The sequence below is a fragment of the Lepidochelys kempii genome, chromosome 4 (genome assembly GCF_965140265.1).
Source record: "Lepidochelys kempii isolate rLepKem1 chromosome 4, rLepKem1.hap2, whole genome shotgun sequence".
NCBI classification, from domain to species: Eukaryota; Metazoa; Chordata; order Testudines; family Cheloniidae; genus Lepidochelys; species Lepidochelys kempii.
In genome coordinates this window covers 59,960,651-59,984,826 of record NC_133259.1, presented here as the reverse complement: position 1 = coordinate 59,984,826, position 24,176 = coordinate 59,960,651, and the positions used below count along the sequence as shown (strand labels likewise).

Below are 24,176 nucleotides of genomic sequence, written 5' to 3'. Positions count from 1 at the left end.
TCTCCCTTTCCCAATTCCAGTATCTTCATCCCTCAATTTAAAAAAATCCCTGGTCAGGATAGAACTAAGTGTGTGTCAAGTCCCACTGAAATCAACTGAGTAAGATAAAGGTGGTGTAAGCACAGATCCAAAAGTGGAAATCTATGAATGCTTTGATTTTTAAAATTTCACATTTAATAATAAAATTAAAGGCTTACCTGGAATTAGTTTTCTTCTAGCCATAGCAGCAGCTCTGTGAGACTCATATTCTACAAAGGCAAAGCCACGATTTTTAGTTTTGTCAGTAGCACTTGGATAAACAATAACATCAACCACTCCTTCTGTAACTTTCTTCATTTCATCCAAGATTTCTTCTTTCTTTTTCTCTTTTGGAATAGCTCCAATAAATAATCTGCAGTTGTCTAAGCTTACACAGACACCAATAAATTTTCCTGGACGAATTTCATAATTATTAAGGATCCTGATGGCCAGCTGGGCTTCTTCTTTAGTTGTGTACATCACAAAGGCATATCCTCGATTCTCGCCACTAAATTCCATCATCAGTCTGAATTCATAAATCTTCCCAGCTCTCTCAAAAACAGGGACTAATTCATCTTCATACATATCACGAGGAATCTTTCCCACAAAAACTTCACAGCCACGAGGTGGGGGAGGACCTTCCCAACCTTAAAAAAATTGTCCAGCAACCAGTAAGTATGAATGCCATAATCACAACTTTCTCAAACAGTATTTTTTCAGAATTTGTAAGCACATTTCTGATGTATTGGTAATGCTGTACAGTATGTTACAAAGGTTATTACTGTATTGATTTATGTTATCTTTTCTTGATTCCCTACAGTTCTGAAAACAAGACAACCCCATTCAGCTTTTGGGTTTGTTTGTTTTTTAAGAACATTTACTAAGTTACAGAAAGTTAAAGAAAATACATGTTACACAAATAATTTTCAAAAGTAAATCCCTAATGCTTTGTCCAAAAAGAGTCAGTGACATTCTACTGTAAGGGATACGTCAGCTTTCCAAACTGCACATATCTCTGCATAAAATGGAAGGTGGAAATCAATCCAAATCCTTCCCGGACTACAACTGAGATATAGTTATGGCAAAGGTTTCCAGATACATACTGCTTAAACATACAGAATGTGTTCATCCAAAAGCTAGCTCTTTTCCTGGTGCTGTGTTTATGAATTGCAAGAGTGTCATACTTCATGAAATTACAACTTCAGCTTCTCTCACCTGGATTTATACATAGCATCCAATTGATATTAACATTATCTAGAGCACTTTTATGAATATTGGAAGAGTCTAGGACCATATCTACACTACAGAGTTAAGTTGACTTAAATTACATCAACAATCATAATTAAGGCTACGATTTAATCACAGTATTTTTACTAAAAGTCATAGACAGGTCATGAGCAAGAAAAAAATTCACAGGCCTGTGACCTGTCCATGACTTATACCATAAATACCCGATTGAATCTTGAGTAGGGGTGCTTCAAGGGGGGGGCCTTGTAGGGAGGAGGAGCCTACGGCACCAGCTGCCAAAGTGGGGAGCCCCGGGGGGGAGAGGGGGCGCTGCCACTCTGACTGCCACCTGCTGCTGCTCCTGCCATGGCTAGGGGAGTCCTGGGGGGCCAGCAGCTGCTCCGGCCACCCCGGGATCGTTGCCAGGAGCCACTGAGCTGTGGCTGCTCCCACTGCCCCTGAGACTGCTGCTCGGGTGGTCCTCAGGGCCAGCCACATTGGTCACTGCTCAGGCCATCCCCAGGGCCAGCTGCCCAGGGCCGCCAGAGTAGCAGCTAGTGCAGATGGCTGTGGGGCCATCCAAGCAGCTGGCTGCAGAGCTGCTCCAGCAGTGGCCGGTGTGGCTGACCCTAGGGCCGCCCAGGGAACAGCCACACCGGCTGCTGCAGAAGTTACAGTGGTTGCAGGAAGTCACGGAATCCATGAGTTCTGCGATATCCATGACAAACACAAAGCCTTAATTATAATTACGTCACTTGTGCGTGTTCACACAACACACCTTGTGTCGGTGGAATGCGTCCACAGTTGGTACTCTAGCATGGACAGAGAGCAGTGCAAATCACTTTCTCCTGCTAGTTCTGGGAGTGGATTGCAGTGCATCATGAGGCAAGATCACTGCCCCCCATGATGCAGTTTTCTCCATCCCATAATTCCAAGGGCTTCCAAATGCATTTCATGCTGTTTTTCAACTGTCCCTGTAAGCTTTGCACTCATCACTGTGCTGGGGCCAGTCTTGTGATAAGTGTTATGAATACAATGTGGCTGATCCTGCAGTATTTCAGTAGCTGTAAATGTGAATAGAAATCCATGCTGCCTGCCCTGCTGTGTGCTATGGAAAGAAACAATTCAAGATTGATGTTGGCATTCATGGAGCAGCTGCACTTGGTGGACTGTCGCTATTGGGCCTGAGAAACAAGCACAGAGTGGTGGGATCAGATTGTGATGCAGATATGGAATGACACACAGTGGCTGCAGAACTTTTGTATGCTCAAAGCCACCTCCCTTGAACTGCATGCAGAGCTTGCCCCTGCACTGCAGCACAATGACACCAAAATTAGAGCTGCCCTAATGGTGGAAAAGCAAGTGGCAACCGCTGTGTGGAAGCTGACAATTCCAGACTGCTACCAGCCAATCGCGAATCAGTTTGGACTTGGGAAAGCCACCATAGGGGTTATGGTGATGCAAGTGTGCAAGGCCATTAATCGCCTCCTACTACAAAGGACTGTGACTCTGGGCAATGTGCAGGAAATAGAAGATGGCTTTACGGCAATGGGGTTCCCTAACTACGGCAGGGCAATAGATAGCACATGTATCCCAATTTTGGCTCCAGACCATCTTGTGACAGAGTACATCAACAAAAAGGGCTACTTCTCTATGGTATTGCAGGCACTGGTGAATCACCTTTGTCATTTCACTAACATCAACGCGGGCTGCTTAGGAAAGGTGCATGATGCTGGCCTATATAGAAAGCTGCATGCAGGAACTTTCTTTCCCGACCAGAAGGTTCCAATAGGGGATGTGGAAAGGCCCATAGTGATTCTGGGAAACTCAACTTGCCCCTTACTCCTGTAGCTCATGAAGTCATACACTGGAAACCTTGACAGCAGCAAGCAGCACTTCAACAACAGGCTCAGCAGGGGCATAATGACGGTAGAACGTGCATTTGGCAGATTAAAGGGTCGCTGGCACTTCTTTTTTGGCAGGTTAGACCTCACTGAGGAAAATATTCCCATGGTCATATGAGATTGCTGAGCTCTTCATAACATTTGTGAAGCTAAGGCGGAAAAATTTCCCCAGGCGTGAAACTTTGCAGCGGATCGCCTGGCAGCTGATTTTGAACAGCAAGACACCAGGGCTATTAGAGGGGCTCAATAGGGGGCAATTCAAATCAGGGAGGCTCTGAAGCAGCATTTTGACAATGAGTCCCTGTGTCTTTCTGTAATGAACTGAGCCAGGCATTGTTTACTTGCCACCTTGAATGACCCATGCAATGATTCCTGCCTGAGCATTAATTATAATCTGCAAACATTGTGATTGGCACTGTGTTTGAATTTACATTGTAACCACCCTGTGTAGGTCACAAATAAAGAATCACTGGCTTTGTAAGTCTCAATTTTTATGAAACAGCAATACACAGATTAACATTTCTTACAACGGACATGGCAGTGAGCAACACTCACTGAAGTGAGGATCTCACAGCTGCATGTAAATGTACCTGTCTTTATGGAAAACGGCCATGGGGTGGAGTGCAAGAGGTACTGTGATGGGCTAGGAACATGAGAGAAATGTGGGGGAGGGATGAATTTGGGGAGGGCAAGGAATGCACATCTCTATGGGCTGCATGAGGAGTCTTCTGGTACACCTGCCTCAGCTCCTTTATCTTAGCACAGCAATGCTGCATGACCCTTTCGTGCCCCTCCTCATCCATGAAATAAGCAAGCTCCTCCTCGGTGTCAAAGTTTCTATGTCTATATTAGAGCTGCGAGGGCACAGCCTCCTCTCTCCCCAGACCCAATAGCTCGGGTATACTCCACAAGGGAGCCATTTGTTGCAGAAAGTCAGCATGGTCAGCTGGGAAGATGTGATGCGTGCTGTCCACACCAAGTAAACAGTAAGTGGAATTTCAAAAATTCCCAAGGCTTTGAGACAGTGGGGCGTGGAGGGAGAGAGGGGGGCGCATATGTATATAATACTGGCTGCAGAGCAGCTGAGTAGAAACTGCAATGATAGCCATTGTGCAACGCCTCCTTGGGGGCACTGTGCAATTCCTTATGTTGCCCTGTGTCTACACTGACACAGTGTCACTAAATTTTATCACCAAAAGCTCTATGCCGCTCATCGAGATGGTTTTATTATGTCAGCGTAGCAGGAGTTAAATCAGTGGGAGGAGCATTGTTGTGTGTACACCTCCACTGTTTCGGCAGCAAAACTGTGTAGTACAGACAAGGCTAAGGTTGGATTAGATTTTTACATTTCAGATATGCATTTAATATAATAGTGATTAACTGTACGGGCAGTGAAAGAAACTTAAATTTCACACCATAACCCATAAAAGTTGCTTCTCCATACCTCTCTTCCTCCCCTAGGCCCCAGTTCTGTTTTTCAGCTTCCCAGTTCTTAGGGTGTTCCTTCTGTTTCCCCATCCCTCCTCCCCCCAGAAATACACATTTTAGTTCTTCTTTCGTTTTCTATCTAATGTGGGAGACTAGCTACAACCTTAATTTGAGCTGCCATAATAGATTTTCACTACTGGAAGTATGGTGTAAGCTAGGGTGACCAGATATCCTGATTTTAAAGGGACAGTCCTGATTTTTGGGTCTTTTTCTTATATAGGCTCCTATTACCCCCTCATCCCACTCCAAATTTTTCCACACTTGCTGTCTGGTCACCCTGGTGTGAGCCTACCCGATCCTCAGAAGCCACAGGGAGAATTCTTTTCCATCTCTTGAAGGTAGTGGGAGGCGGCAGTATCTGAGGTCAGACTAACCAGCCCCACTCCAGGAGTGGTCTATTCCCTCTGCAAACTTGGCTTCTCCTTCGGAATGGCTAAGCAGCACCATGAAACTGCTCCCATGCTCACAAGTCCTTCAAGCTAGCATCTGAGCTGAGCACAGTAGCGCCTCCAAGCCTATTAAAGCACTTCAAAGGGTTTAAAAGACCACACACACACACACACCATGGTTATGCAACAGATTTAAAACTCTGGAGGATTATTCCAAAATAAAGTAACCCAGACTGCGTATTCAAAAAATGACATTTATCACAAAAAGATCAAATATTGCATCTCTCTTGTGCTGAAGATCAATACATTTTACTGTCAAAGATGTAAAGTTCCAAAACAATTGCAAAATTCTCCTCTCCAATTTGTGCTGCAAAATTAATGCACATCCCTATGGCACATTCTCCACTTATTCAATATTTCAACTGAAGTTCTGATTAGAGAACAGGTTCAAAATTAGCAATAATATGCTTCATTATTTTCAAATACAATGCCTTTTGCTCAACCCTGTAAACATTATACTGATCCGAATGTGCTATGTCAGGTAACAGGTTTGTGGGCCCTCAGGTTGTGCTATACCATATCTTGCTCACGGTATGGAACAGAACAAAAGGCTTCTCCTTGCCAAAACACAAACATATGGCATATTTTTCACTTTGTTGACATTATCAAATATGCAAAGGATGCAGAATTTTGTTATTTGCAGTCTGTTTTCTCTCATTAACTTCAAAAATTGCAAGAAAATTGTACCCATTTTGCTCATCCCATAATTCTCCAGTTTCACAAGCTGATGCCAAATTAAGTTTCATATACACTTCATGTCCAAGTTTATTTATGCTAAGAGGTGTCTTACTTATATGGTGGAATCTCCTTCCTTAGAAGTTAAGGTAGGCTTGACAAAGCCCTAGCTGGCATGATTTAGTTGGGGATTGGTCCTGCTTTGAGCAGGGGGTTGGACTAGATGACCTCCTGAGAGCCGTTCCTGATATTCTAGGATTCTGTGATTTATAAATTTGAGCATGTTTGAAGAGTATAGGTGAATTTTCCTTTGGAAAATATTAAAAAATTGTATCCTGTCAAATTTTGAATATGCAACTAAAATCATACAGTGATTCAAATCCATAGCATATTAAGTACCAATGTTTCAGGAGTAGCAGCCGTGTTAGTCTGTATCCGCAAAAAGAACAGGGAGTACTCGTGGCACCTTAGAGATGAACAAATTTATTAGAGCATAAAGCTTATGCTCTAATAAATTTGTTAGTCTCTATGGTGCCACAAGTACTCCCTGTTTTCTAAGTACCAATGTGTGCACTAGGATCTTTACACTAGTAGATGTAAGTATTCATACTACTTTCAATATATCAGTTATTTCAAATTAAGACTGGAATAACCATTCTGATTTAACTGTCCCTCATTTCAGTCACTCTCAGAACAAAAGAATCTGAATCAATGGTGCCCCAGACTAAAGAACAGTCTTTCCTAACACTGAAGAAGAGAGAAACCAGACAAATCTTTAGCTGGTGTCTGAAAGTACCCATCAAATCCATGTCTCTCTCCTTTAGCCAAGCTAAGTCTTCACGTGCACTGATTACCTGGTATCACAACAGATCTGATATATCTGTTATCTCTCACCACTGCATACAAAATATAATATCAGATGTTTTAAAAGTTATAGGATGAATTTTGCAGACCAATTTGAACACCCCCCTTTAACATATCCTTCCTCTTTGCACTCTCTTTCACAACTTAGAATGAATGAGGAAAAAAGCTTTAAAAACTAAATTGCATCTACATGCAAAACAAAGAGCAGATTTGAGAATTATGAGATGACAGACAGCATGGAGAGATAGGAGAAAGAGGAAAGAAATAAAACAGGGGAAAATAAGAAAGAGGCAGGCCTGCGAGCCTCCAGAAGGTGAATAAGAATTTGCCTACATTTTATGTGAAAGTTTATCAATAAGACACACACTACAATAACTTTTGTAAATAATGTTATAGTGATTAAATGTGTACAAACATAACATTTAGTGGACCAGGTAACCCTCATCTGCAGAAAAGTTGCAGCAGAGATGAAAACTCTGCTAGGCCAGATTGGCTGGGTGAGGTTAGCCTCCAAACAGAATGATCAGATTTGCCTGCTGGGTTGCCAAAGAACTGCACAGTACATAGGGAATCCTCCAGGGCTATCAGCATCCATTTGGAGCCACATCACCAGGGTTTACATAGCACTTCATTGTCCCCAAACGTCCATAGCATGGAAGTGCACCACTTCCACGTTAATAAAGCCTTAAGCCTTATTAACATTTAAGACTTCTCCTCAGAGGACTGATCACAGGACAAGGTAGCTAACACAACTGGCAATCTAACACTGCTATCACTTACCACAAGCAGGCCCCTTTCCTATGTGCAGATGCCTGATTTGGGGACAGAGAAGACAGCACAGATTTCAATCTTCACAAAAAGGGGCAGAAACACGTGCAGATATTAAGACTATACAGCCCATGCTTTGTATGATCAGGAAATCATAAAGTTAAACAATAATGGATTTTGTTAACATGACTTGATTTTTTATGGTCACTCTCAATCTACTAACCAATTAAGTCCTAAATAGACATCTGAAATAAAACTCTTGTTCCCATCTCTTCTAAGACAATGAACTGATCTAATTGCATTTCTCAATACACTCAATATTGCAAAAAATTCAAGTTATATATACGGAATCTTTCTTTCACAGCTATTCAAAATTAGTTTAGCTGGGTTTACCAAATACTCAGTGTATATGCAAAGTGCATTAGGCACTTAATGGTTGCAACTTTAGATCTGTTAGTTCCAAAGGGTTAAAGTTACATTAAATCAGCAAAGCCAAACTTTATTGCCCGCAGTATCTGTCAGCACCTTCACTGGTCAGTCTAATCTTACATGTCAAAGAATTCATGCAAAATACATACCATAGTCAGAGACTGAAGCAGCACATCATTTTGCCAAATGCAGTTAGGCTATGTTGTCTTCAGAAGTTTTTGTCATCAGACACACTGCTGATGCAATTTGTGAATGGTGTATTTCCAGCATGGTCAGATTCCGTATCTTTTTTCAGACGTTGGCAAAATTTTTATGTGCTACACCAATGCCTCAAAAACCGTGACCCATGGCTCCCCTGGAGAATCATGAAGGGTTCATGGGAGAGCCACGAGTGTATGAGAAAAATTTTTTTTAGCAGATATGCCCATTTTGGGTTTTTCCCTAATTAAGAGACTATTAAACTAAGCTTAGAAATCACTTGGGTCTTGTCCTGCTGCTGCTGCTACCACCATGACTGGAAGCATCTCCATGATCTCCATTCCTGCAGGGGGCCCTCAGCAGAGAGATTTCCTGCTGTGGGAAGTATTCACCAGAAATCTCTGCTGAAGGCCCCCTGCTGAAGCCAAGTGCACAGAAAGGCTCCCAGCGCCAGCAGCAGCAGCACCACTGCACTAGCATGTAGCGGTAGGGGGCTGAGGCTGAGACAGGTGAGTTTTATTTTTATAATGGAAATATTTTTACCAAGTGCTAAGTATACATGTAAGCAAACATTCAGCTAAAGACGATTTTAATAAAGTTAAACAGAAAAGGAAGGAAGTAGATAATATGGTGATAGTTACATTATGTTTGGGTTTTCAGATCTTGATACTACTTTGGAAAGTCCACAGCCACAATGTATCATTTGTTTTCAAGCATTAGTAAATGAAAGCACAAGGCCAGGAAAACTACAGCAACATTTAGAAAGCAAACACCTAGAATTTGTAAATAAGAGCTGTGACTTTTTCCTTTGGAAACAAGAAGAATTAAGGAGGCAAAAGAGCAATGTCTAAATAAGCAATTGTTCCTCAAAAAGTCTTAGAAGCATCTTATGTTGTAACCATGCAAACTGAAAAACATAAACAAGACCCTTCTACGAGCAATAGACATGAATAGAATTATGATTAGGAAACAAGAAACTATAACACTGAAAAACATTCCTATGTTAAATACCACAATCCGTCAACTTGCTGATGGATCTTACAGAAAACATCCAGAATCAGCGGACAGAACAAGTTAAGAACAAGATCCTCAATAAATTCACAGTGGATGAAAGTTTTGAAAGGGGGGCTGTGCACTGATGGGGCAGCAGCCATGATGGGATAGAAGAGTAGGGTTGCAAAATGAGTAAAGAAAGTGGCACCAGCAACAATTTGGACTCACTACATGATTCACCTCCAAGCTTTGACATTTAAGAAGCTGCAACGTGAAGTATGCGAGGACCTCAACAGTTACCAAATTTATTAATTCCAGGCAGCAAACAGACATTTTTTTATGATGTGAGAACAGATGGGCTCTGACCACAATTGTTTCACAGAGAAGTCACATGGGAAAGCTTTACATGTCTTTGAGCGACAAAAATCAGAATTTTCCTTCTTGGGAAAACAGACCTTGCAGATTACATGTGTAATGCTGACTTCTTGACTAGATTAGCTTACCTAGTGGAAATATTTGACCGACTGATGCATTGAACCTAACTTCAAAGAGGAAAGCAAATATACTAGATATGAAAGGAAACCAGGCAATTCATGAAGCAACTTTTTCTTTGGAAATGCCACATTGAAAAGGGAGTTACCAAGATGTTTCCAGTGTTACCACACTTTTTAACAGAACAGAGTGGAAGTAATCAAAATGCCACTAAAGTCTAAATATTGACTCATTTGTCTGAGTTGTAATCCCATTTTGATTAATATTTTCCTAGATTTGAACATTAATTTTGTTACTGATTGGATTAAAAACAGATTCTTGGTAACACACTACTCCATACCAACCTTAAGTATCACACTGTCAAGTGATCACTTGTAGAAGTTTTCAAATATAACAATCCAGGAATTCTGGATTTCTGTTAAAAGACAGTATAAAGAACTCAGTGATGAAACTCTGAAAGTGCTGCTCCCATTCACTTCCAGTTATCTTTGAGTCTAGGTTTTTACCCATGATTTCTGTGAAAACTAAACACAGAAATCATTTAAATTTGGAAAACACTGTGCAACCATACAGCTCGAAATAGGACCATTCTTCTCATTAAAATCTTCAGCTGTGTCCAAACATGTCAAAAAATACATACTTTTCAAATTATTGTTTTAAAAATCTGGATTAGATCACATTATATAATTAAACCAAATGAACAGTTAAATGAAGGCCCCAAACCAACCGAAGTAGTGGTCCCTCTTGAAGCTAGTGTCCTGAGACAGTAAAAAAAATGGTATTTAGTCGTGGGGAGCCACCAAATTGTACAGTATCTGTAAGGGAGTTGCAGTACTCAGAAGTTTGGGAACAATGGTGCTATACAAATTGTTTGAGACTATATTTAACATCTCCAAATTATAAAAAACAGCCTTTGTTCTGTTGAATTATGCTTATTGTATTAAAGAATACATCACGGGTGACTGATTCTTCCAAAAAGTGAAGGGGGGAGCACAAGGCCCCACCCCCTCCATGACCCCGCCCCTGCCCCACCTCTTCCCCTGAGGCCCTGGCCCCCAGCCAAGCCGGAAGGCAGGCCAGGGAGCCCAGGCCCCTCCACCTGCCTGGGCTGGGGGGACCCCCCGCCCCCGAGAGCAGTTCCCAGCCTCTGTCCCTGCCCAGGGCAGATGGAAGATCTGCAGCTCCCTACGCAGCTCTTACTCTGACCCAGTTTTGGCTTCCAGCCTGACCAGGGGCAGGCTTCAGCCAGGCCATGGTAAGAGCCTCCCAGGCAGCTGTGGGAAGCCGCAGACCCTCCATTTGCCCGGGGCAGGGGATCCAGGGGGTGTGGACACAGGCCAGGGGCTGCTCTCGGGCCCCCCAACCCTGGGCAGGTGGAGGGTCCATGGCTCCCCACAGCTTCCCATGCTCCCCGGGCCATTTTTACCCTGGCCAAGCTCCAACTTCCGGCCTGGCTGTTGGGGGGCAGGGCCGGGCCTCGGGGAAGAGATGGGGAAGGGAACCAGGCCCGTGGTGAAAAGTGGGTGGGCTATGGCCGCTTGACCACCACCCCTTTCCATCGCCCCTGGAATACATTTTTAATTTGGTTTCTGAAACAAGCTTCTAAGGCCTAGATCCACAAAGGAACCTATTGCTCCACAACTGCCACCCAGGAGAATCCTCAACCAAAAGTTAGGCCCCGAGGCTCCCTATACAATGCAAGGGAAGAGTTAGGCTTCTGAAAAAGATTCACAGATGCCAGCATACTGAGTGGCAAGTCACTAAGATCTTAGGAAATGCTGAGGAGAGGGGCATGGCCTATCTCCTGTTCATCGAAAGCTAATTAGGCAATATCGATGCTAGGGATTCACAGCTGTGAAGCCTCTCCTGGAGTTAGGCGCCTACGCCAGGTAAGCAATTCCCCACAAAATACCAGAGAAAGAAAAAGTGAGAGCAATACCACCAACCCCATTATAGCAAACAGCATAGTGGTTAGGGCATTCACCTGGAAGATGGGAGACCTGTTTTCAAATCCCTACTCTGATCAATTTGGTGCAGGAACTTGAACTTGAGTCTCCCATATCCCAGGAAGTGCTCTAAAAGTAGGGGTATGGAATCACCCTGCTCCTGGCTGTCTTTTCTGGTTTCCAGATTGGGCCATGATAAGAGGAACAGCAGCAGCATTCACTTGAGATATAACTCTAATGTTGTTCCTAACCCAAGTGCTACTGATGCTTGAACTAGTAATGCTATAGGGTCTTGGGTCCAGATTTTTAAAGGCATTAGGCATTATTCAGCTAAACATCACAGCACCTAAATACCTTTAAAAGTAAGTGCCTTTGCTAATCTACACTGCTAATACATACACGCTATGCTGCTTGAGTGACATTTTGCAGCATGACTGCTCTCACTCAAGCTCAGCTAACTCAACAGGAGTTAACTCATGGGTAGATAACTTGAACTAACGCTGCAGTCAAGCCCAAAGCCACTGAGACTTGCAAAAGTGACCTGCAACTGCTATAGAGCAGAAATGCACTTTCCACTATTGTCTGCAATTTTACAAATAAAATCCTTTGTGCTTAATATTCAATTATATTATTCAGCATAAAAGCAATTTTTCTTAAAGTCTGAGCAAAATTCATTGAGCTGGTTTTGAATTATCCAAGTAAGAAAAATTGCAATTTCCCTATTTGTTCCAATCAGAAATTCTGTATTCATATAACTTTAAAAGTGTGAAATATCAGTTCAAAATTTGGCTGTAAATCTCAAGGTGACTTAAAAAGACAAATAAAATTTGAGGAAAACTGATTCAAAATTAAAATCATATCTGTTTAAAGTTGACCATGTTGTGCATGCACACCAGAATTTTAAGTGCATTCTTAAGTGAAGAAATAGTTAGTAATAGGGCTGTCGATTATTCACAGTTAACCCATGCGATTAACTCAAAAAATTAACTGTGATTAATCGCAGTTTAAATTGCACCGTTAAACAATAGAATACCAAATTAAATTAAATATTTTTGGATGTTTTTCTACATTTTCAAATATATTTATTTCAGTTACAACAGACTACCAAGTGTACACTGCTCACTTTATTTTTTATTACAAATATTTGCACTGTAAAAATGATAAACAAAAGCAGTATTTTTCTATTCACCCTACACAAGTACTGTAGTGCAATCTAGATTTTTTTTGTTACATAACTGCTCTCAAAAACAAAATACAAAACTTTAGAGCCTACAAGTCCACTCAGTCCTACTTCTTGTTCAGCCAATCGCTAAAACAAACAAGTTTGTTTACATTTACAGGAGATAATGCTGCCCTCTTCTTATTTACAAGGTCACCAGAAGACATGGTACTTCGCATGGTACTTCTGTAACTGGAATTGTAAAGTATCTACGTGCCAGGTATGCTAAACATTTGTATGCTTCTTCATGCTTCGGCCATCATTCCAGAGGACATGCTTCCATGCTGATGACCCTCGTTAAAATAAATAATGCGTTAATTAAATTTGTGACTGAACTCCTTGGGGGAGAATTGTATGTCTCTGACTCTTTTTACCCGCATTCTGCCATGTATTTCATGTTATAGTAGTCTCAAATAATGACTCAGCACATTTATTCATTTTAAGAACACTTTTGCTACAGATCTGACAAAACGCAAAGAAGGTACTAATGTGACATTTCTAAAGATAGCTACAGCACTTGACCCAATGTTTAAGAATCTGAAGTGCCTTCCAAAACCTGAGACGGATGAGGTGTGGAGCATGCTTTCAGAAGTCTTAAAAGAGCAACGCTCCGATACGGAAACTATAGAACACAAACCACCAAATCAACCTTCTGTTGGTGACATTTGACTCAGATGACAAAAATGAACATGTGTCAGTCCACATTGCTTTGGACTGTTATCGAGCAGAACCCGTCATCAGCACAGGTGCATGTCCTCTGGAATGGTGGTTGAAGCATGAAGGGACATCGGAATTTTTAGCGCATCTGGCATGTAAATAGCTCTACAACAGTGCCAGGTGAACACTAGTTTTCACTTTCAGGTGATGTTGTGAACAAGAAGCGGACAGCATTATCTCCTGCAAATGTAAACAAACTTGCTTGTCTGAGCGATTGGCTGAACGAGAAGTAGGACTGACTGGACTTGCACGCTCTTTTATTTTTGAATGTAGTTATTTTTTGTACATAATTCTACATTTGTAAGTTCAACTTTCATGATAAAGAGATTGCACTACAGTACTTGTATTAGGTGAATTGAAAAACATTCTTGTTTTTTACAGTGCAAGTATTTGTAATCAAAAATAAATATAAAGTGAGCACTGTACACTTTGTATTCTGTGTTATAACTGAAATGGAATATATTTGAAAAATTGGAAAACATCCAAAAATATTTAAATAAATGGTATTCTATTATTAACAGCACAATTAATCACAATGAATTTTTTGGTAGCGCAATTAATTTTTTTGATCGCTTGACAGCCCTAGTTATTAACATAACACGTATTAATAAGTCCAAACCTCCACAGCCCTGCCATGCCACCATTCCTAAACTACACATGGATTCCCCCCCCCCCCGGTAGAACAAAAAGAGGAAAATTCTAAAACAAACAACTCCATTAATACTAGATTAAATTGGGAAATGAAGCATTAAATTCAAGAAGTTATACAACCTAAGGTATCTTCTTCCATATTACCTTAGTCTCACTGCACATATGTGTTAGTGAAGGGTTCATGTAGCGTTCATGCACCTGGAAACAGTCAGGGCACACCCTGACTGTTGTGTAGGAGCAAAGCACACATTGCTCTGTTCTGTCCAAGGACATGGACCATGAAAACATGGACCATCTGGGAAGTCAAAATAAGGACATCAGCCGTGGGAAGCTTCCTCGGCCGAAGCTCAAGGCCTGAGAATAAAGATTGTAGTAGATAGAGGCTAGTAAATAGGAATATTAATCAAAGTCATATTATTTCCTTTGTTGATGCCTTTTGCGGTCGGTTGGGGTATGTGATGCGCAGGGGGGGAGAGAAATAAAAGAGGTGGAAAAGCTGACAGGGGCAATCCCATCAGCAGACCAGCCTGCTTGCTTGCCTAAAGCTGTGTCCTGTCTTGTATTGAACCGCCACACGTTAGTATATAGGCCTGTCTCTTAGCTTGGGATAAGATTTTGAGTTTGATTTTTGATATTTTTATATCCTTACTAATATGTGAACCAAAACACCATGTGTTGCTTCTGCCTAACCAGACAGCGTTTACAGCACAATGAGAAGAGATAAGGAAGAGAGTTTAAAGTGTTGCTGGGTATGGTGGGAGCTTAATATACGAGCGTACACTTGAAGACTGCCTCGACTCCTATCTCAAGGCAAGGTCAAGAAACCAGTCTGGAAGGACAAGAGGGAATGTGGGGGGACGCATAAGAAATACTAAAAAGCCAGAGAAAAGGTGACCCTGGCCAATACATAGCCTCACTCCTTACCCTTCCCATGAGGGCAAAGGAGGTGGTACCAAAGCCCCCAGACTCACAATCCTCCAAAACGGAACATGACCATAAATTGTAAGGGATGGGACAGGGGCGTGCACTACAGGTATAATTAAGCCTGCCAAGAAGAAGGAGGTGGGAAAAAAGGGGACAGGAAAGGTTCTGTGGCATATAGAGCTATGGATATGCTTGCTTGATTAACCCCAATAAACATCGCTTTGCCTGCACTTCAGACTTCAGGTCTTTTGCTTTCTGTCTGCATGACAAGAACCAAGGGAGGGGCAAAGGGAAATCCCTTAACATTATGATGTATTCTCAATTCCCTGTTTTCTTTGCTAAATGTCAATTTCAATGGTTTAACTGGGCAAAAGTAAAGACAACTTGGCCTGGTATTTTTATAATTTCAAACAAATGCTCACCTGGTGGAGGACCACCAAATTTTCTTTGTCCATTTTCTTGAACCATGCTGTAGCCAGTCTTTTCCATCAAAGCTAGTAAGGCAGCCTCATTCTGAGTACCAGTTCGGATTTTGCCACATCCATTTGTCACATCTGTATTTTCGTCGTGCATATTTGCAATATCTTCAACAAAACATTAAGATAAAATTTCATAATACATAATTCCAAAGTAACCCATATACAATAGCTACTAAAAGACAGAAAAGTAACAGCATAAGTTATTTTAACTTTACCTCATGAAATTCCTCCCTTGCAGAAACAAACTTTTTTGTTCTAAACTAGCATGTTATCATCATCCATATATTTTCTCGCAAATATAGTCCCATTTATTACAATAAAATTACGCATGAGACTACAGTACACATAGCAGTAATAATCTGTAGGATATAGCCTGAAATTTCTGTTTTACCTTGTTTACTCGCCAATGGAGTGTCACAGGGTGGCCAAGTGCAGCGCTTTCTGCCACAGTTTCCCCTAATGTCATTAATAAATTCACCAAGGCTTTATGTAGGAAACAATGCCCCTTCTGAGGGATCTAGTTTATTAACCTAAAACCCAATGAAAATTAAGTAAGCCTTCACCCCAGGATCTTAGAGTCAAGTATCAGTTTATCCATTCCCACCTGGGTCCACCATTCCCTTCCAACCCGGTTCGCAGCTCAGTACCTTTCCTGGAGTCAGGACTCCTGCCACTATGGAGAGCCAGAGGTCTGCCGAGATCTATTCACTGCAGCTCTTCTCTGGGGCAGCATGTAGTTCCTGACAGGCTGAGCTTCCTGCTACTGTTTAGGAGTTTCCTATCCCTCATAGAACAGCTGCCAGGCCCTTGCTGCATTTACAAATCCCCGCAAATGCATGAAATAAGGACCCTTACATTTTTAGTAATACCATCCTGGATTACAAACAGCCTTACTTATATCCTTCATTAAATGCTGCTAAAAGTGATTTAGTTCACAACTAGGTGGTATTTCTGGGGCCTGGAAACTTGCAAGGGGGCCAGAGGGTGCAGTGTAAGAAGCAACATTGAGGCAAGGTCAGACTGGAGTCAGGACAGCCTCTGTTAAACCTCAAGATGCATGTTGCTGCCTCTGAACATTAATTACTACTCACTTTCTTCAAACATAGCTTATTTTGCAGCTATCAACAAGACTTTGAAAAAAGCGGGGTTAGTAATTCTATCATCAAATATTTCAAGCAATCATGTCATGGTACAACCTTAACTCAGTTTAGAAGGATTTAAACTACAGGACTTCAGAGTTTCCCTACAATATTTAAAACACGCTCAGTTCCAACTGATCTTTAAAGAAAAGTTCAACTTCAATTTAACAATCAATTTTAAGAACACCCAAATGATTTTTTAAAAATTTCTATTAACAAACTAAGTTTGAGACTTTCACTACTATAATTTTAATGTCAGCAATGTTTAAAATGAGCAAACCAGTTCTGAAGCAGAGAAAGACACTATGCTTGCACAAGTGAACAAACATAAAAAACAAAATGTGCTCATGCTTAATATACAATTTTAAAATACTATCATAAAAGTAAAAAAAAAGTCATTTTTTCCTAAGCAAGCAAATGCCCTACTCCTCAAACAAAACTATTAGATAGATTAAGTAAATTAGATGAATATTTATTATACCTCACAATTTTAGGGAAAGCATTTTGTATGAAGAATATTTCCAGGAACAATGTTTTTTTAAATAAAAATAAAGGAAAAGAGAATTACTTCAAAAACCACTAACATTAAGGCCCTGATTTCCAAAGCAGCCTCCACTTGGAAACCTTGTGTGTAGGGTACAAACTTACATGTATACATTTTTCAAGCAGAAAAACATTGCATGGGTAAATGTTAGGCTAACACCTACACAGACAGGTACGTTATTTTGCCTGTGTTAATTGAAATTAACACACACATCTGAAGGTATAAGTGTTTGAAAAAAGTAACCATAGAAACAAGGCTTCTATTTGAAAATACAAGCTTAAATACATATCACACATAACTAAAGACATTTTAATTCATTGGTCTATTTATTATTTTATTACTATTTATTATTGCTCACCCCATCCTCTCCTCCGTTCCTTTGCAATAAAATGGAGATTAAGACAGGCATGAGGGAAAAGAAAGAGGAATAATTCTGTCCCGGTAATTCCTGGATAGTGATGATGATGGTGGTGGTGGTGGTAAGGGTGACATGATTGCAGCTTGCCACACAGGCTAAGTTAGGGCTGGTCTATGCTGAAAATTTACCTTGGCATAGCTCTGTCTATAGGGCTCTACACCCCTGACATAGTTAAGCCAGCCTAACCCCCAGCGTGGACGGTGCCAGGTTTACAGAAGAATTCTTCCATCAATTTAGCCACCCCACTGCCTCCCAGGGAGGTAGCTTATTTACAACAAAGGGAGAACCCCACTGGCAAGTGGCTGCGCTCAGGAGCTGTAGCTGTTTAGGTGTAGACATAGCCTGGGTTACTTTTACCGTGGTTGGCAGCGTGCAGGTCACGCGTGCCCAAAAGGAACAGTGGTCACTCAGCAGACCCTGGCTTGGCAGATGCACGTCTCGCTGCTGATGGGACACCACAGGGGACGATTAGATTTTCCTCTGCTTCACCCAGTCCAATCAAGCTGGCAGGAAGGGGGTGGGGATATCTGTGGAAACAACCGAGCACATCAAGACCTACGTGGTGGGGATGGGGCACGTTATATTTGATGCGGGGGGAGGGGCTGGTTGGCCGGGCACGGGGAGCTGTGGGATTGGGGTGGCTGTACACGGCGCTGGAGGCTGTGAGAAAGAGGCAGGGGAGGCGGACCAAGGCGCTGGTGCGGGGCAGAGGTGGCATGGGAGTAAGTCCCAGGGTGAGAAGGGTGGCACGGGAGAGGCTCCCCGGGTCTCTTGGTGCTGTCTCGGAGTCACTGGAGCAACAGTCACAGCGACGCGTTTCCATCCAGAGCCCTACGCCCGCTTCCCCCCACGGGGCTTCTGGGGCCGCACCCGCGCCGGGCTGTCAGCCGCCGCCCATCCCAGCGGCGCGGCAGGGACCTCAGGCTGAAGATACCCGGCCCCACCCGCCGAGGTGGGACCGTTACACAGAACGTTGAACGGCCCCCCTCCCGGGAGAGTTTTACCGCCAACGGCGACTCCCGGGACTGGGGACGGGGAAATGGCAGCGCGAGCACCTCGCGCCTCACCCGCCACCGCCCTTCTCGCGCGCGTGATATTCGGCGCCACCACCACGACCGACTTTCCCACTCTTCGGCGCGAGGCACCATCTAACGCCCCAGCGCCCCAATCAGCAGCCGCCCGAGTAGGCACCTGACAAAATTGACAGGCGCCGGCGACCAATCAGAACATGTCGAGAGCCGAGAAGGGCGGGGAAAGCTTTTAAAAACCTTGGAGGTTGAGGGTGGGTGTGCGACCAATTAAAAAGAGGGTATGAAGGAGCCAATGAGAGAGGTGCTACCATCTGAGTGCGGCTTTGAAAGAGAAGGGAGAGGGTGTGAAGTGCGCGTGGGCAGGCTTGTTATCTTGACGCTGAGAAAAGTCATAGCCGTGTTTCTGAAGCCAGGCTGGAGGCCCAGTGTCCCATGTGAATCCCAGCCTGCTAGGGTACAGCATGTGCATCCCCAGGGCTGCAAATACAGCCAAAGTGAGGGGAAACCTCTGCAGTTTGTGGTTTTTGCTCAGCTTAGTGTGACTTCATTTTTACTAATGTATTGCAACATAAATGGGGGGGGCACGATGGAGTGTCTGGTAACTGTTGAGCTTTTCTGAAAATCAGACCATTGCTGAGTGAAAATGTCAAGTTGCAATCAGACTAAGATACATTTTCACAGGTTTTGATTTACAAATCCAATCTTAAACAGCCTTGCTAAAAGGTAGCACATTGAGCAGGTGCAAAGTTACCTGAAACAAAATTACAGAAACATTCACAAAAAGAATCAGTTTTATACAACTCTATTGGTACCAGTTAATAACCACTGAAAATTACAAAATAGGTGCATAGCAGGAGAGAGAAATTTAAAATTATTTTCTCTCTCCATTATATTAAATTAAATAATAGAGCTAGGCATCTCTTAAATGCCGCAGCAATGTAGCAATTCGAGGCCACATAATTTGTACACAGTACTTTCAGAACCACAACAAAATTCCTCAGGGGTCAGAGCATGGCTGCAGAACCGTACCCATGTCATATACATTTGATGGGTATCCATCAGCTGCACCAAAAGTCTATAAAGTTTGTTGGTTGTGGGCAGTTTAATTTGCTGTTACAAAGTATTGTGTACTTATTGCACCCAGATTGCACAGCAATGAGGGCATTAAAGAAAAAGCATATAACTTTTAACTCATTAAAGAAGTTCCCCATCTTTAATATTGAAATGCTAAATTTCATATTCCAGTGAATCAGAGAAATTATAACTCTAGTCCCTATAGTAACGTGCTTCAGTACTTCTAGTCTAATTTTAAATGGGTTCCAATTTCTAAGTCATTTCTAATTTGGCATGGTAGACAATTCAGCTTATCAGTTTTTTTTTTAAAGAGATGGTTTGTTCCATTATTGTTATTAATGGAATAGTGCTTTAATGATATGTTTGACATTTAATACTTTTAACAGTAAAAGCTTAATAGTGTACCCAGTGATATCATTTTTCATGGAGTGTCACCACATTTTCAGTGCAGGGGCCTACAATCATTTTCACCTCATCCAAACTAGTCATGACATCTCTAACATGAGGGAATTGAGTGTATGTAATGTTAACAAGCCAGTGCCTTTTGGCAGCAACTCAGGCTTTCCACTGCCTGAGATCAGTTACTACCCAATAAGAAATTCCATTTTAGTTATTGCTATTTTACAGTATGCTAAGTATATTTCTTTTCTAACTTTAAAAAAAATCTGAGTGGGTTTCTCTGGATTCTGTGCATGTGAGATCTCATTGTGTGGGGCTGTACCAGACACTTCCGGAGTATTGCTGTCTGCCATTGTAGTGTACAGAAACTGAATAATATTTCTTTAAATAGTAAATGAATACTATCCAATTTCTATCCACAGCAGCCAATAGATTGCACAAATTTATTGTCAGCCTTCCTTTTATTTTATAAAATGGCTGGAATGAAAGAGAAAATCTAATTGGCTGAAAGCATGTTCCAAACCTATGTCATTATCTTGCAGTAAACACCGATGTCAAAACTATCCAACCTCTTCATCAAGAAGATTACTAAAACACATTTTTATTAAACAGTTTTAAACCTAGTTAATTTAAATCTTCTATGCACTTGTGTAAGCGTATCAAATAAACAGCAGTATGTGCATGAGAAGTGAGTTCCATCTCCATTCCTTCTCCTCTCTCTCCTTCCTTTTACCTTCTTCTCTGGCTCTTCCTTATTCCATTGCCCCTCCTCCTTCCTTCTCTTAGGTAACACTTGTTGGGAGTAGGTCTTTAAAAGAGAAGCTGCTGCCCTTGCTCCACTCAAGAGTTTGTCAGTAGTCAAGCTTCAAAGAACAAGTGATATAAGTAGAAGGGTAATTAAAATCATGCCCACCTCTACTAAAACTGCCAACAAGTGTGACAATATCAGCTGTGATAACTGTTTTTTGACATAGACACCTGTCCACTGGAACCAAACTGAGACCACCGAACTAATGCCAGGTTTAACTCTGCTGGTTTTGATGTACAACTACTTGGAGGACAGGAGAACAAGACCCTGATTGAGGAAATCATCATTAGTCAGCAAAACACTTAATCCTATGCTTAAGTGCTTTTCTGAATCAGGACTTAAGTACAGCTATGTTTTAATCTTTTTAGGCTTGATAAGCAAAGGCTTAAATAAAGAGGTGTAAAAGGTGCATTTTACAATAGAGTTACTTGCTCTTTACAAAATACATTTGGCATAAGTTCTAGCTAAAAAAGTACCTGGAATCACAAGTAAAATGTGCCATTTGCCTAGGGGCTATATCCTGCACCCATCAATATCAGTGGGCCCTAATTTACTATATGAATGTGGCAGATCTGTTCACAACTCTCACTGATCTGAAGCGTGTAGAACAAGGGTAGAATATTGCATAGATCATTCCATTTATTCCCTTGGGTATATTTGAGATCTTTCCCCATTCATCTTACTTCTGTCAAGTGTGAAAGTTGCTTTTCCTTTCTTTGCCAGCTATTTTAACTAACTATAGTAAATAATTTTGTTCTGTTTTGTTTGGTTGGAATGTTAGCAAGTCTCATCACATATTTTCCTAGAGTAGACTATTATTACAGTTATAATACATTTTTATAGAAACATAAGGTTTTTTGTCAGAGTAAATTTTACTATGTCCCGGAGCTGGAAAAGCTGGTATGTAGCATTTCTGCACTCTGACAAGTTTGATGTGAAGGTAGGGCAAATAGTTTAAAAGGAAGCAGACATCCTTTGAAGTTTAGACAAAGGTCTCTACAGAACCTAGACCTAAAATGTAATCTATGTAATTGTAAATCTAATTATAGTAAACAGTCTATAAAAAGCTTTCAATTCAATCCATCAATACATTTTATTTTAGTTTCCATTTCATCAGGTAGCTGCAAATACTTGTTTAGTGGAATCATCCTATATAAAGTTATACTGCCTCAAGGGTCTTTCTTTTTCAAGAGTGCCATTTACTCTTGTACAGTTTGCTTCTTTAAAAGAGTAGATTTTTTTCATTATGAGCTATGGAATTCTGATACTATTGAAGGAGTCATTAGAAGAAAACATTTTATATCACTTTCTTCCTCTTTTGATGTGATTACCTGTTCTCAGAGCGAGGAATACATCTGTGGAGAATAGGTCAGTAGACTCTGAATTTGTACATGTATATGTACAATAAATGTTAAACATAGATCTTGGGGAAAATTCTGCACATAGTTACACAAGCATCAATTCAGAGTAATTTCAATTAAGTAAATGTAATTACTCCAGATTTATGCCAATACACCTGAGTGCAGAATTTGCCCTGTAACTTTCTTTATTTCAGCCACAAGAAGGATTTTAAAAAGAAAACCATACATAAACAGATGTATAAAACTTTTAATAACGTGTTTGTGTTATTTCCCGCACTGCAGAGTCAAATTCGTCTCAGCATGGTAGACACCTACTACTTTGTATATTGGCCTGTGGATTAGAGCACCTATTTGTTATTGCCACCTTGTGTATCTGCCTCCAAAATCTTTTGTCCCTATGGCCAAGCAGTGCCCGCAGTCAATCAATAAGAAAAATCATTGTTTCGTTATGGTAGCTCATAGAAGTAAAGAAGCTGACTGGAAGTATTGGGAGGGTGGGGGAGAAAAAAGGAAAAAGATGATAATATGAAACAGAAATGAAAGTCAAAAAATGGAAGGGAAGAAAAGGAAAAAGATGGCCTAAAGGACTAGGGAGGTAGAGAACAACTTTCTTTCGCTACTTCCTGTCAATTCTTTCACATTTTTATGGCCACAGAATACTTTCATTTCTATTTCTAATTATTTTTTAAAATCAGAAATGTTAAATGCAATTATGAATAAGGGTGATAGATGACATGTCCCCTGCATATCTGTACAGTGGTGATTAAACACATTTGTTTGCTGCTTTAGTGTTTGTGAAAGGTATCAGATTGAGAGCCTTTGAGACCAAAGTCTTCTCTCCACTACATCAGAGCTGTATATGCACCTTCAGATTCAGAATGAGCTTCCTCCTAATACCCTACCAATATGTCTTAACACTCACTCTGAAGGAATCACACCCTAAAGGACAGAAGACAGTCTCTATTACTATTTAGTTTGGGACCTCTCTGCTAAGACTGTCAGCAAGGAATTCAACTCGTGCTAGTTTTGGTGGAAATATTGTAACGTGGTTACATTCTTTGGGAACTAGATGGAGATTACCAACTGATTGCATACAAACCAAACAGCCATCAGCTGAAAATGATTTTGGTTACATCTGATTTGACTTGGATTTTAACTAAAAGCTTGCTGGAAGCTAACAATTTTATATCACATTACCCTCGGAGCAGTTCAATCACCCTGCCATAAAATACATTAAGTGAAAAAGTGGAGAATAGAATTTAAACATTCATTTAAATTGAAATAACCCAAAATTCAGGGTCTTGATAGTGGTTTAGACAAACATTAATGGCAAACATTTCCACTAATATTTATTTGGGAAATTATTAGAAAATGTAGTGAACTTTAGTCTCTCAGTACTTTGAGCACCAGCTAACTCTGCGTTCTTTAAACCCATTGATTTGTCCAAAAGACATCCTTCCAATTTATAAACTTGAGGCTAACTAGCCATCAAGTGTTGAAGCCCAGAAAACTCAGACCGTAGATGTCTATGATAATTATGCCACTCATGACACTTCCCTGCAGAGTTCTTTATATCTTTCCGGTAGCTTAGAAGACATAGTGCTAATTCTGAGATTCATCTGAGATTCTGTATAGAAGTAACATACTCCTTTTTCTGGTTCCTCAACCTATAAATTATATCTAAAGATATATATAAATTAGCTTTCCATCACTTACCATCATTAGTGTTTTGTAGACCCCATTAAGTAAGGCTATCAATGCATTCTTGAATCCCTCTGTTATGCCTAATTATTGCTGCTCATAGAGAGCCTAATCCTGCAATCAAAGCTGGTCGTGAAGAAAACTATAAGCAAGAGCAGTCATAGGGAGCACCAATGAAGAAAGCATAAAGTAACACTGAAGTGCTCCAAACCTTAATTACGTCAGGGATCCAACAGAGATGAAACAAAGAAACTGAAATG

General features: G+C 41.1%; 1 protein-coding gene across 2 annotated transcripts in view; it reads right to left on the bottom strand.

The window, feature by feature from the left end:
• RBM46 (RNA binding motif protein 46) overlaps positions 1-15,535 on the bottom strand; it is a 39,225-nt gene extending 23,690 nt beyond the window's left edge. For both annotated transcript variants that reach the window (XM_073341422.1, XM_073341423.1), the window contains exons 1-2: positions 15,385-15,535; positions 198-665 (exon numbers count right to left, since the gene is read on the bottom strand). In XM_073341422.1, the coding sequence (XP_073197523.1) occupies positions 198-665; positions 15,385-15,535 (619 nt within the window). The remainder of the gene's footprint in view (positions 1-197; positions 666-15,384) is intronic.
• Between the last annotated feature and the right edge of the window lie 8,641 nt (positions 15,536-24,176).